Source organism: Salvelinus sp. IW2-2015, linkage group LG20 (assembly GCF_002910315.2).
Source record: "Salvelinus sp. IW2-2015 linkage group LG20, ASM291031v2, whole genome shotgun sequence".
Taxonomy (NCBI): Eukaryota; Metazoa; Chordata; class Actinopteri; order Salmoniformes; family Salmonidae; genus Salvelinus; species Salvelinus sp. IW2-2015.
In genome coordinates, this window is record NC_036860.1 from 77,028,716 (window position 1) to 77,043,324 (window position 14,609).

Here is a 14,609-nt window from a genome sequence, read left to right on the forward strand (position 1 = left end):
TTTGTAGGTGTTGAAGAAGACAGAATGAGACAGCAAATGATTGCAGTGACAAGGACATTTCTGGGGTTTCGGAGTAAACTTGAACTTTTTCCCCTATTGCTGAGAGAAGATGTTCCTAAGGGAGTTATCTTTCATAGAGGTTACTAAAAGAGGTTACTAAAACGAGACAGTCAGTTTAAGGGTGCCACGTTTTGCTGTTAGGAAGAGGGAACCAGTCGGATGTACTAAAATGAATATGGGGGAAACAATAGGTGGCTCAAAGTGTATTTGTATTTATTATGGATCCTCATTAGCTGTTTCCATGGCAGCAGCTTATCTTCCTGGGGTCCAGCAAAATGAAGGCAGTTATATATAATTTTCAAAACATTACATTACACAACAGATTTCACAACATATTAAGTGTGTACCCTCAGGCCACTACTCTACTACCACATATCTACAACACAAAATCCATGTGTACGTGTGTGTACAGTGCGTATGTTATCATGTGGGTGTGTATGCGTGTGTCTGTGCCTGTGTCTCTTCAGTCCCCGCTGTTCCATAAGGTGTATTTTTATCTGTTTTTTCAATCTGATTTTACTGCTTGCATGAGTTACTTGATGTGGAATAGAGTTCCATGTAGTCATGGCTCTATGTAGTACTGGGACAGACCTCTCCCCATCTTAGCTACTGTTACATCAATATGTTTTGACCACGACAGTTTCCACATTATTCATTACAATATTTGGTTTGAGATTTAGGGTTTAATGAATGATTTGTCCCAAATACAATGCTTAACATTTTTGAAATATTTAGGACTAGCTTATTTCTTGACACCCATTCTGAAACTGACTGCAGCTCTTTGTTAAGTGTTGCAGTGATTTCACTTGCTGTGGTAGCCTACGTGTATAGTGTTGAGTCATCAGCATACATAGACACACAGGCTTTACACAGAGCCAGTGGCAGGTCATTAGTAAAGATTGAAAAAAGAAAGGGGCCTAGACAGCTGCCCTGGGGAATGCCTGACTCTACCTAGATATGTTGGAAAGGCTTTCATTAAAGAACACCCTCTGTGTTTTGTTAGACAGGTAACTCTCGATCCACAATATAGTAGGGGATGTAAAGCCATAACACATACGTTTTTCCAGCAGAATATTATGATTGATAATGTCTAAAGCTGCACTGAAGCCTAACAAAACAGCTCCCACAACTTTTTTTTTACTAGAGAGACCTAAGACAACAACATAGCAAGGCAGCAACACATGACAACACAGCATAGTAGCAGCACAACATGACCACAACATGGTAGCCGCACATAACATGGTACATTAGCTAAGTCATTTGTGTAAGTTCCGTACATGTTGAATGCCCTTCTCAATAAGTGTGCTGAAAATCTGTTGTTAATTTGTTTACTGTGAAATAGCATTGTATCTGGTCAAACACCATTTTCCCCAAAAGTTTACTAAGGGTTGGTAACAGGCTGATTGGTTGGCTGYTGATTTTTGCTTCCCTCCAGGCCTAAGGGCACACACTTTCCTGTAGGCTTAGATTGAAGAGATGGCAAATAGGTGTGGCAATATCGTTCGCTATCATCCTCAGTAATTTTCCATCCAAGTTGTCAGACCCAGGTGGCTTGTCATTGTTGATAGACAACAATATTATTTTCACCTCTTCCACACTCACTTTACGGAATTCAAAATTACACCTGTCTTTCATAATTTGGTCAGTAATGCATGGATGTGTAGGTTCAGAATTTGTTGTTGCCATGTCATGCCTAAGTTTGCTAATCTTTCCAATGAAAAATKATTAAGGTAGTTTGCAATATCAGTGGGTTTTGTGATGAATGAGCCATCMGATTTAATGAATGATGGAGCAGAGTTAGCCTTTTTTCCCAAAATGTCATTTAAGGTGCTCCAAAGCTTTTTACTATCATTCTTTATATAATTTATCTTTGTTTCATAGTACAGTTTCTTCTTCTTTGGTTCAGTTTAGGTCACATGATTTCTCAATTTACAGTACGTTTGCCAATCGGCTGTGCAGCCAGACTTATTTGCCATTCCTTTTGCCTCAACCCTCTCAACCATAAAATGTTTAAATTCCTCATCAATCCACAGGGATTTAACAGTTTTTACAGTCATGCTTATTAGTAACCGGGTGCATGCTTATTAGTAACTGGAATAAGCAATTTAATAAATGTGTCAAGTGCAGCACCTAGTTGCTCCTCATTACACACCACATTTTCAACATTGGAATAACTATAAAACTTCTTGTATGACCTCTTATACACTATATTAGACCCAGCATTTGGAACTTTGGTTTTCCTAGATACTGTATGGCTACTATAAAGTGTATAAATGAATAATGTTAATAAACAAATGAAATTGAAGTTCTGCATTAGGGTTAGCTGTACTAATCATTTTATAAATGTGCACCTGTCAAGAAGTGTTCCCTACTCAGACATAAGTGTTATGTGCCATGGTTCCTGTGTTTCCTAATTAGCATGTATGTTACGCTGTCCAGGTAACAGCCAGCAAGGTGAGTCACTCCAGAGAGAGAACAATAGTCCCAGAGATCTAGTCCCTCTGAAGCCGCTTAAAGCAGAATCAGTCTCAGTTTACACCTCTGTGTTCAACGTCTCACATGATCGTTGTTCCCCCTTAGCAAGAAAGAAATGCATCTGATCATATGACACGATGTGGCAAAAAATATACAGTGTAATGTTGGAGGAATTAATGAATTGGTTGTAGCAGTGGAAGCTGGAGTGTGGGCACTCTATGGATTTCCCAGCAAGCCTTGCGGCAGTGATAAACTAAAGCACCCTGTGCTCCAGACGCTGGCTCCCCAGGCCATTTGAAGCCCTGAGCAGGTGACGCAGGGAGACGGCGAAGCCATTGTGGAGACAGACAATACAACAGCAGCGATGCACACCTTGGCCACATACCTCTGGAGGAAGTGACCAGGTCAACTGACACCTGATCATGCCGTACCCTAGAGAGAGCTCCTCAGACTGTCCCTCCCTTGGGGGGTGGAGGGGAGGGACATTTACTGAGAGGAACAAAAAACAAACATAAACAAGGACCATGGCAGCTGGGGGCAGGCTGAGCCGTATGCGTTCCTGGCAGCCGTGGCCGACCTTGGCCGGGCAAGCCCAGACCTGCCTCTCAATGCTGGGTGGGAGAGGCACCAAGCCGCTTGCAGGACTTGGCCTGACTCAATGAGAAAAGAAAATAACACTCTGGGCAAACAAGAGCATAGTAAGCTCTTTCCACCTCACTCCCTTTTTTATTGATTCCTTTATTTATTTATTTCTCAACACTCATCGGATTCCAGCAAACAGCTTGGCTACTGCCCCCCTTTGCTTTTTACTACAGAGTATACTTTCTTTTTCTCTTGTTCTACTCTTACTCACTCCTTTCCAGACTTTAATTTGATTTCTTTATTTCTTTGTTTTTCACAGTGGAGATGAGGCTTTGAAACGTTGCTGTTTTACATATCTTAGGGGCTCCCCTCAATAGGTGAGCTGCCGTGGCGACAAAAGCCATAAAAGCCCCCCAGGCCTGGTCGAAGCGTAGGACCCCCTCACTGCTTGGCTCAGCCAGAGCTTTCTCTCAGCACCCCTCCACGGCTCTGTCCCTCCATTCATTGGTGTTGCCTCTCACCCCCAGCAAAGAGCACGGCGGTTTGCATCGGGTGCATCCACTAAATGATTTGATCGGAGGAGACGTGGGATGGAGTGAAACAGAGACCTCCCTGGTCATTTCCCACAACACATTACAGCCCCCAGTGTGAATGTCTGGGTCTCCCTCTCCCTTTTCATCTGTCTCTCTCTCTCTCTCCCTTCCATCTGTCTCTCACTTTCTACCTCTCTGTTTTCCTCTCTCTCCGTTCTCCTCTCTCTGTCTAGGGGTGAAGGTAGATGTAATTTCTTACCGAAATGACACCAAAGGGCTCCTTTACTAGGCTACCCGCGCACATTCATCCACTCGCAACATATTTCCAGCCTCCAAACAGTTGTGAATAGAAAGAGACATCTGTTCCACAAAACACCACAAAGTGTAATGACATTTTGGCGATTGTCATTAGGCCAGAATTTATGCATCCACTGCTGTCCTTGCGTGTTTCAGTGTCGGCCATTCATCTCTGCCTTGGCAAAATGTCAATATTCTTGTCAAACCACATCGCATTTTTGAGCATAGGCCATACCACCCGTTTTGAAGTCCATTCGCTCATTCTTCATGCCTCTGACATGTGGTAGCCTAATGATAAATCATGGTGTAATAGCTTACAGTTTTCTTGACATTTTGTTTTAATTATTGTGATAGGGTCATGTATTTTGCCGGGACGCAGTACCGGACTGTACCGCCTTACTTTCACCCCTGTCTTCCTCGCCCTCTCTATCTCCCACCCTCACTCTCTCTCTCTCCTCATCTCTGCTATCACTCATTTGCAGTGTGGGGTGTTAATGGGACTAGGTTGATTTGTGTGTGACGATGGGAATGCTTTATTACCTTACCGGTCAGAGCTTGTCAGGATTTCACATTCTTTTTTGTGCAGAATTATAGGATGTGTGTATACTGTTCAAAACAGGTCAGAGGATACAAAATGAAGCATAACATAGGCCTACGTTTACTTTTAACTGCTGGCTTTAAGGTCATTAGTCAGTTGACAAATGGTGGTTAGCTTGATGTGTCAGCTGTGTAAAGGAGTTGATCAAACATTCAAACTGTGTGTGTTGTCGTGTGTGTGTGTCAGAATGCCGTTGCTACACCTGACTGGCTGCGGTAGATCAGATCTGGCCAGCCACCTCTTGCTGCTGTCTTTACAGCTTGGCCATGGGAGGGGCCAGGGTGTTTGCGTGGGTGATCTTTAGCCTCCTGTCAGGGATCAGACAAACACTTATTAACTGAGAGGAATGCAAACAAGCGAGAGCTAGAGGTGGAACACAAGACAAGACATGGATGGAGGAATCTTGTAAACTCCTCACACAGGGATTCATCCAGCACATTCTAGAACAATGGAGTTCCACTGGGGGAGTAGGTCCTAGAACACTGTGACCTTTTATATGTTACAGAATACAACATATTACACAGCATGTTGCTCTTACATAGTTTTTGTACTCTTTTCTGTTACTCAGGTTAAAAGCATCTAATAATTAAATTCATGTTTCATATGTTATCACCTGACACAACTTCATTTACAAGGCCACATAGTCACTTTAACCATACCTACATGTACATACTACCTCAATAAGCCTGACCAACCGGTGTCTGTATATAGCCTTGCTACTCTTATTTTCAAATGTCTTTTTACTGTTGTTTTATTTATTTCTTTACTTACCTACACACACACACACACACACACACACACACACACACACACACACACATACACACACACCTTTTTTTCCCGCACTATTGGTTAGAGCCTGTAAGTAAGCATTTCACTGTAAGGTCTACACCTGTTGTATTCGGCGCACGTGACAAATAAACTTTGATTTGACGAAGGTACTATTCTCTTGTTGCAAGGTACCCTGTAGACTGTTGTGAGAGGTGTGAGGGAGAATTGCCACCTGTTTTGTCTCTACATCCCTATAGTCACCATGTTATAACTTGTGAAAGTAGCTTGGGACTAGAGCAGGGAGGAAGGGCCATGGGTCGTCCCCTTGTCACACTGAGAGGGTGCCAATGCAAGTGCACTGAGACTGAAGACAAATGACAACAGATTTAACAGATTAGTGCCAGAGGACCCACAGCACTTGGATGAGACTGAGCGTGATGCTGAGGATGTGAGGTGTTAGACCCTCTCTGTGGTGTGCCWTTGTTTGCTAATGGTTTAGAGCTAGGRAGTCAGTTTTACCACTGCCCTCAAGATCTGTTTGCAAACAATCCTGATTGCTGGATATGTGTAGCRTATAAACAGACATCCTGAACTTTTCTTTKGTTTGAATGTGAACGTATGTTTTGGTGGACGGTAGTGGGGTTGGTACATTTGGTTTAGTATTTCATTGCAGGGGGCTGGATTATTTCCTACATTCTACTTGTTACATCTCCACAATTTTATTTGACTGGTAACTCAAGTAAATTAAATGTAAAAGGCCCAATGTACCATACCATAGTAAATACTGGATGCTGACTTTGTGTAAATTCCTCTGTCTGTATTTTGTCGTCACATTTGTCTATTGCTGGCAGCACCACATCACTAAGTCAAATTCCGGGTATGTTTAAATGGACTTGGTGAATAGAAGTGATTCTGATCCTAAAGAATTGTAATCTTCAATCTAAACTTCTACTTCTCTACACTGATCGCTATAACTTTGCAAGCAATAAGGATGACCTTTTAGTGTGACCTCTGGCAGTCAGCCCCTCAGTGTTACAGTTACTGGGGTCCTTAGGGCGTGTTTTGCAAGTCAACAATCCACACAAAGCAGAAATACCCTGCTCTGGCCGATTGAGAATGCAAAGGCCCAATTCAGTGTGTTAAACAGCAGATTAAAGAGTCAGGCCAACTGAAAGGCCACAGCGCAACCCCAGACCCAGGAGTTAAGGACCCATGAATAACATGTGGWGACTCACACACAAAGGTACTGTGTCACTCACASCAGAGARGGGAATGTTGACGTCATGTCTCGCACYGGAATACGTCAAGGTGTAAAACATGCTATGCCACMGTTGACTYAAACCTTTTATTACATGTTTGAAATACTGTGCGTATGTCCACAAATATCTATACATGCAGCTCATTGTTGAGGATTTTTTATTTTACTCCAGACTACAGATGTGATAGCAGCATTACGGAGCTTTAATAATCTGATACATATTGTTATATCAGAAGTCTTTCCGCATGGGTGGTCTAGCTAGGCTAGAAGACACAGCATTGTCAGGTCTGGTAGTGGTCACCATGGAGATGGGCTAGACTTGGGGAGCTATCCGGCTTACTGGAAACGTGGTTTATTGTTGACTTTCAGGGAAGGGGAGGGGGCCTGCTTGTGGGGTGAGGGGTGGGAGGGGAGCATGGTCTCTTACTTCCTGGTAGTATGGACGTTTGCTCAGCATTGCATTCTCTCATTGTCCATGCATCTAAATGCACCTCTCTCACCTCTCAGGTCAGGTGTGATGACTCGTGGCCAGGCCTGTCAAAGGGCAAGTCGTAAGGAGGTTGCACATATAATACACGCACCCTTCCAAGAGCCCTTTCATTCACAACATTGGTAAACTATTTATATTACAAAGTGAGAAAATCAAAATATGATATGATAGAAATGCAGAGAAGACATTTATCAATATTAATAAAAACAAGGTTATCACATATGAATGACATTCCAGTGGTACTATGGCGCAATAAGATTGTGTTTAACACTTGTCTATTTTGAGAATTGCAAGACATTTTTAGCCAGGTGATATCAAATGTTGTTTTTTTATCCTCATGCTTTGTTTATCAACTAAGCTGCAGGTCTGGGAGACTGTTTCCCTGTGGCCTCATCACAGCAGATAAAAAGCCTTATTTCCCAGACTTCATTAGCATCAGTGATATAAGTGTATTGTGGCATTCCTGAACAATTTTTTTTAAATGTTGTGCTTTGCTGCCCTCTTGTGAACTTTATGAGAACTTCTCTCAAAAAAGTACAGTTGCGTGCACTAGGACCCGGTCGTCACTAGTTAACACAGCCACAATTATGGCTAACCCCCGTCTATTTCTACAATTTATCTTGTTATAATCCGATTTTGAACCTAACCCCATGCCTAACGCTAACCTTAAATTAAGACCAAAAAAATTATGTTAGTTTAAATATTTTTTTTACGATACAGACAATTTTGACTTTGTGGCTGTCTAGTGGAAACCCTAGGACGATTTGACAGTAGTCTACCTATCAAACATGGCTGACCAAAACAAAACATCAGCTAAAGTAGAATTCGGCAATGAATTACTAAAGTAAGTGCACAGTTTAAACGCCGTGTCTATGAATAGGCACTCGGTGAATCATTTCTTACATAATAGTTTTTGTCAAATAAGTTAGCTTAATTTCGTACAATTTTGTTGTGAAATTCGAGCTGTTATAAACGTGTTAGCAGCTAGTTAGCTAACCCATTCATAGACGCTAACGTTAACTGTTACGGACAACGCTAGCTAGGCAATCTGAATGTGGTCGTCCTGTCTTTATCAGCGCGGTCAAATATCTTAATGCATTTTTGGGGGGTGATTTCTTACCATATATAGTGCGAAAGACATGTAGCCAGTGCTGACACCAATTGTAAACAGAGTCAGTCCTTGCAACTTGTTGTGCTTCTGATTCAATGACAGCCCATCTGAGCTGTTCGAAGCCCGCACGCGCAGCCACAAGATCCCGGTGCGCGGGCAGAAGGATTTCATTCCCACTGGGGCGGATCAGCAAAGGGATAGGCTTCAGCAGAGTTTGGACGAGCACTGGAATCTAGTATCTGAGGAGCGAGTGGAGAGGTTGTGAGTAATAGATGGAGGAACCAAGGACGACTAGAGTGACGGCTACTAGTATAATTAGATGTCATCAACTTTAGACTGTTGGTGTGGTTAGATGATTATACCTAGTCTATATGTGGTTAGATGATTATACCTAGTCTATATGTATTTGCAGCTAAACAAATATGTCAGTTCATTGGTGTTACTGCTTTACAGCTGGTGGCGTGACTGACTCCTTGTATGTTTTTGTGCCCAGAGGGAACCTGGTGAAGGCAGTGTGGATTCCCAGTGACATGATAGTGGAGCTGCAGTCACCAGCAGTGAGTAATGGTCCATCAGAGAGAGCGAAGGACTTTGTCATGACAAGCTCTCTGCCTCTGCTGATGTCTATTCGAGCTCACCTCTCATTAACATTTAGTATAGGCTAATGTCTAAAGATTTCACATGAAAACTGACATTACATTACTTCTCTGTTCTGCTGTAGGGGAAGTTTTGGCAGACTATGGGGTTTTCTGCCCATGGTAAGCAATGTCTACATCCAGAAGAGGCTCTCTATCTAATGGAGTGTGTAAGTGCATGGGCTCAGCGTTGCCAATAAATATGTTAATCGGGGAATTGTTATTAGCTCACACCATTCAGGTTATAATTATCCCTGGTCGGATTGTTGTTCACCTAATAAAGACATTTCCATTAGTTTGATACATGTGGATCCAAATAAGACAAACAGAGTTTGTCATTTTTATCTTAGAATTGTTATCCCTTGTGATCCTCAAAATGAATAGGGAAACCTGCAGGTGTTCTACCAAGACCTGCCACTGTCCATCCAAGCGGGCTATGAGAGATTTCTATACTCGAAGACAATGAGTATACAGCATTACCAGGTATGAGAAAAGACAATATAATAAAATTCCAGCTAGTCTAAACTTATGATTTGACCTAACGTGATGATTTTATTTCCTCTAAAGGTTTTTGGCCATTTGAAGCGACTTGGTTATGTGGTGAACAGATTTGATCCCAGGTAYTTGTCTCCCTCACYGGCATGAACTAGTCTAGATTCTAAGGCCATTCCTTTCCTTTAACTTMAACCTTTTCCTTAGTTGCATGRAAGCYAKTGTATTTATGATCTGAGGATTGGTGTTGTTCCCTGTAGTTCTGTGCCATCGCAGTATGAGAGGCAGTTGAACCTGCCCCAGTCCCGAGACAGATCAGGAAGACTTCCGAAGAGGAAACGCAGCCACAGCCCCACCTCCAGGTGAGTGAGCAGACACAGACACACCCAGTTTATATTTAGACATGGTTTAATCACTCAGTCAACCGACACTCCTCAAAGCGATTACTGTTCAATGTGAAACCCTACCGTTCTGGCTCTTCTAATGCGCTCCAGGCACACAGGAACACAGAAGGGCCCCACTTCTAAGAGAATGGAGGAGGAGAAAGACTGCAACAGAGAGGAAGAGGACAAGAATCCTGACTCTCTTCCAGATATTTCAGCCCCAGACATTGACGAAATCCAGACAACATCACACGTTGACCCCACCACTTCAACCGAGGGTGGCCAGGGCAGGAGCTGGTGGTCAAAGGAAGGCTCCCCAGACCCTGACTCTGAGCTGCCAGGTCAGCCCCAGAGCTCCCCTCGCTGGGACTTCAGCTCCATCCCCTTCCCAGACCTGGGCTCCAGACGCTGGCTCCCCAGCAGCCTGACCTCCCCAGACCCCTGCRTGCTYCCCGGGGCTGTGGGGTCAGTGGGGGCCTGCGATGTGGRCCCCTGGRTGCAGAGGCTCAACCTGCGGGAGGTGAGGATGTCCCYGCGTGAGTGMGAGAGGGAGCGGGACAGGGACCGGTACCGGAGGGACATRAACCAGGACAGAGAGGTACGACGTTGCAGGAACTGGGCAGAGTACCAGGAGCTACAGGAGAGAAGGATTCAACGGAGCCGCAGAGATAGGCCAGCACACCTGTGGGAGGGGCCGGTCACACCCCTACATGACCCTGCACAGGTCACTTCAACTGGTAAATAATCTGTACTTCATTGCTGTCAATGACAAGTTCATATAAGTTCCAATATCTGTTTACTCTCTGTGATTCATTGTTACATGAACTCATTATCCAATGTGGTTTACCGAAGTTGAATTACATTTTTCATAAGCAGCATCTTGAATGGTTAAATGTCTAAATGGTTTTGACGTTTTTTCCTTCTTGGATGCAGGTGAGCTGCTGGATAAAATCAGTGTGATCAAATCCACACGGCTGCTGGAGGGAGCATCCAGGTATTCCTCTTTAGTATCTTATCACGAACCCTGAAGTGAATTTAGTAGGAAATGCTAGCTGAGTGTTCCATCCCTGGTTAGTGGTAATTGTATCTCCCTGCTTATTCATCATAACATCTATTAAGATGAGTGAAATTACAGTTAACGAAAATGTACGCTTAATCCAGTATAAACTAATGTATAGGATTTATTATACAGGAGACAAAATTCACAAATTCTACAGCTCAATGGCAGAGTCATGTCTTAAGTGTAAAACTAATAATGACTCAATAATCCATGCTTTCTGGGAATGCTGTAAAGTTGTGGGCAGAGCTAGAAAGTTAACTGTCAGAAGTATTACAATATAAATGTACTTTTAATCTGTCTTCATATTTCAAGACATGGCACATGGGGTGTAGTGAGATATCCAATGGGTTTGGACATTCTCATCTTGAAAAGAACGTATACTAAAACGGGGAAGATCAATCGATCCGCCATCATTTACAACAATGGAAAAAAATCAAAGGATTTATTATGTAAATATTTAAATAGTATGGGCAACAGAGAAAAAATTGATACAATTTCAGCAAGTGGCAACATTAGTACAAGGCACTATGGCAAATAATACAGGCCATGGAAACAATAATTACAGGCCACTAGCAAATATACATGGCACTATGGCAACAATAATACAGGCACTATGGCAACAATAATACCGGCACTATGGCAACAATAATACAGGCACTATGGCAAACAATAATACAGGACTATGGCAAACAATAATACAGGCACTATGGCAACAATAAATCAGGCACTATGGCAAACATAATACAGGCACTATGGCAAGACAATAATAAGGCATATGGAACAATAATACAGGCATATGGCAAACATAAATACAGGCACTATGGCAAACAATAATACAGGCACAATGGCAACAATAATACAGGCACTATGGCAACATAATACAGCCTATGGATGGGAGTGTGAGCATGCGGTCTGGGCAGATGAGATGTAGTCATTGTTTGTGTGTATCTGTAAGTTTGTTGTTTTTGTATATGGAGTGGAAAAATGTATAAATAATAAGACGAGTGCCCCTATACTGTGGGTTTGTTAAATATGATTAACATGTCCAGGATGATATAAACATTGACGTAGAGGTGCCTACCATAGATACATTACATCTTTTCTATGCTTGTCCTGCCTTTGGTTTGACATTGGGCTTTGTCTTCTCAGTTTGAAAGATTCAGAGGAGTGGAGAATCTGTTTCAACTTTTACCCGAACCGACACGGTCGCTGAATTCAAGAAGAGTCTCCTGGAAAACCCTATTCTCGCATGTGTGTGTGCAGGTAACATCCCAAAACTGCAGGGGGTGTTGCATATACTTTATAATCAGTTAAAAAATATACATTAAAAAAGAATAACATTTTCAAAAGAGATGACACAACCACTCTGCCATCGAAAGTAATCCTAAATGCATATATCAAATGCTACTGCACGCTGAATAATGTCTGCTGTCTTCTCCCAGTTTCGATGGTCCAGTGCCTGACTTGTGGACACTGAAATTGCTGGCTTTCCAGAGTGGGGACGTCCCGGTCACCTATGCAGTGGTGGACCACGGGGACATCTCCTTCTACTCCTTCAAGGACTTCCAGATACCCACAGACGTGTCCTTCTGAGGGCCTGACCACAGTAAACAGTCACACAGCCCTGGTTTAACTACTGCACCATACCAGGGCTGCCTGTGGTGGATCTGAAACTCTGCAACTGGAACTAATGCCAAAGAAATGAACGAAACGGAATTCTCTTAGTGAATTGATGGACTGCAGTCCTCACACTGTTTGATGCTGTAGTATGCCTTCCTCCTGTGTTGCAGACTTCTTTTAGTGGGATATGATCATCTGCATTTGATTGAAGGTAACCTACATTGTCTCCTCTCCAAACAATGTCACCATGTCTTATACCAAGCATGGTTTTGTAAAGCCTCTGAAGATTTTGAACCGAATTGGCTCGGTTTTCTTCTGCCTTTATCTCATCACCACCATTGGTTTTCTGGTATTCATATACTGTATCACGAGTGGCTTCACTATGTATGCACTTAGTATAGATGCAGTATGTGTAGATCATACGTATATCTCAGCCCTTTATTTTTGTCTATCTGCCCATATTTTAGATCCAATCAGCTTTACTGACTGGCCTTTTGTTTTTGTAACCTCACATGTTTAAGTTACCTGACTCCTGTTCTCTTGTTTTTGTTTCAAATTGCTTGTAAATGGTGGTCTGTATCTGTAGAGTTTATCTTCACATTATGTCTTTGTGGTTGAGTTATTGTTGCATTGTTCTCATTGTCCTTCCTAACAAAACCAATCCCCCAAAACCCAAGCAGTGCCTACCATACACATAACATTACATAACATTACATACATAAAGAAAACAACCTTTATTCTACTTTTATGACATTCTGTCTGAAATCTGTGGGACTAGTAAGCCTGTGTAATAACATGTTCTTTCCATTTCCTTTGGGTGGCCTAATCTGAAGATGTAAAGCACATACTCTTCTCTCTTATATCAGTCCACAAACTCAGTGGTGTTAAAACATTGAGATGAGGTTACTGACCACAACCTGCTCCTCTCAGCTGTAGTTTACCAGCAAACTCTGACCAGCAGTCCATCTGTGATGTGCAGTACAATAAATACACTGGATCTCCACCCTTCAGGATCACATTGTCTCTAAGTCAATAGGTTAGGAGGAGATTTAATCCATAATAGAAGGACCGTTCCAAGTGCCTTTTGCATCCTTATATTTTAAGTAGAAATTGGCACCAATATTGCATTTTAACAGCATGTTCTATTAAATGAAATGCCCTTATATAGACCACATGGAGAATTCAATTAATATGAAGAAAGGCTTGCTAAGGTGCCACAATTCACTATCAACCCTGTGTTACTTCTAGGAGATTTTAACCCACTAATCCCAAAATATTCTCATGTTTCCACCATCATTGTAAAGCCCTAGTTATTTTGTTGCCAAGACGAAGTCATTTCTGAAGATTTATGATTATTTCACTTAACAGGTTAACCTTATGTGAACTGAACTCTCATTTTTAATATGGTGAAACTATTCCTTTTAAAATATTTTTCAAAAGAAACATTGAACATCTAATAGTCAAATCTAGTGTAAATGCAGGTGAGCTGGTTCTACTCTTTTTTTTGTTGTTGCCATTTTTGGTGTTTGTGGTGGAAAACTGAGCGGTCGAACATAACACGTCAACCCTGTTACCCATAGACAGGCTAGACAATTTTTTAACATTTCGTTTTTGTGAAGCTTGCATTTAATTGCTACTCCCTGTTTCACCCAACAAGCTTCCATTCCCGTCACAAGGGATTTATGGCTGATTTAAAAATACATATTAAACCCTGTTACGGTCCACCGTTGTACTTATTTAGCCCTTAATAGGCACTTACTCTAGTCATTATTTTACTTCTTTAGATGGAGGAAACATGTTTTATGAAGATGAACATGTGCTCTTTATGACAGATTGCTAAAATGAGGTGAAATCAACAAAATAATTTGACTAAGTTACACTTCTCAAATGCACTGAATTTGTGGAATGACCCAGAAGGTTTTGGCTTGAACACTCTGTACCACTGACAATGGCCCGGAGAGTAAAGTCAACTAGCCACGTGATTGAGCCACACTCACATAATGTTCTCCACACATATAAAACACAGCCCTGTCCCACTTGGACACCATTCTGCTGGACCTGTGAGCCTAAACATACAGCAATGAGCACTCTGGCTTCTGTGTTCACTTGCTCTAAATGGGTGAGTTCTCATTTTTGATTCTCTCAGTTCCTCTTTCTCCTTGTTTGTCTTTGGCTTCTAAGAAATAATACATTTTTTGGCACATTATTGAAAATGGAACTTGCTTATGAGTCCCATATTCTACC

At 42.1% G+C, this 14,609-nt stretch overlaps 1 protein-coding gene and 1 long non-coding RNA gene across 3 annotated transcripts; one reads left to right on the forward strand and one right to left on the reverse strand.

Annotated features, from left to right (window-relative positions):
• Positions 1-256: 256 nt before the first annotated feature.
• Positions 257-8,319, reverse strand: LOC139029515 (uncharacterized). Its single transcript, XR_011481848.1, has 3 exons — positions 8,185-8,319; positions 7,002-7,108; positions 257-4,853 (listed from the first exon to the last, which is right to left on the reverse strand). It is a non-coding gene; the product is annotated as an uncharacterized lncRNA (long non-coding RNA).
• On the forward strand, positions 7,627-13,381 carry tsen54 (TSEN54 tRNA splicing endonuclease subunit). Of its 2 annotated transcripts, none has more exons than XR_011481847.1 (11): positions 7,627-7,908; positions 8,278-8,436; positions 8,669-8,732; positions 8,897-8,980; positions 9,195-9,293; positions 9,378-9,430; positions 9,563-9,664; positions 9,797-10,422; positions 10,619-10,679; positions 11,895-12,008; positions 12,188-13,381. XR_011481847.1 is itself a non-coding variant. In XM_070449671.1 (11 exons), exons 1-10 carry the CDS (start codon positions 7,853-7,855, stop codon positions 11,956-11,958), a joined length of 1,368 nt encoding a protein of 455 aa, XP_070305772.1. In that variant the 5' UTR covers positions 7,627-7,852; the 3' UTR covers positions 11,959-11,996; positions 12,188-12,275. The 2 variants fall into 2 exon arrangements, 1 of the variants encoding a protein (XP_070305772.1); XM_070449671.1 differs by having other exon boundaries at positions 11,895-11,996; positions 12,188-12,275.
• Positions 13,382-14,609: the final 1,228 nt, after the last annotated feature.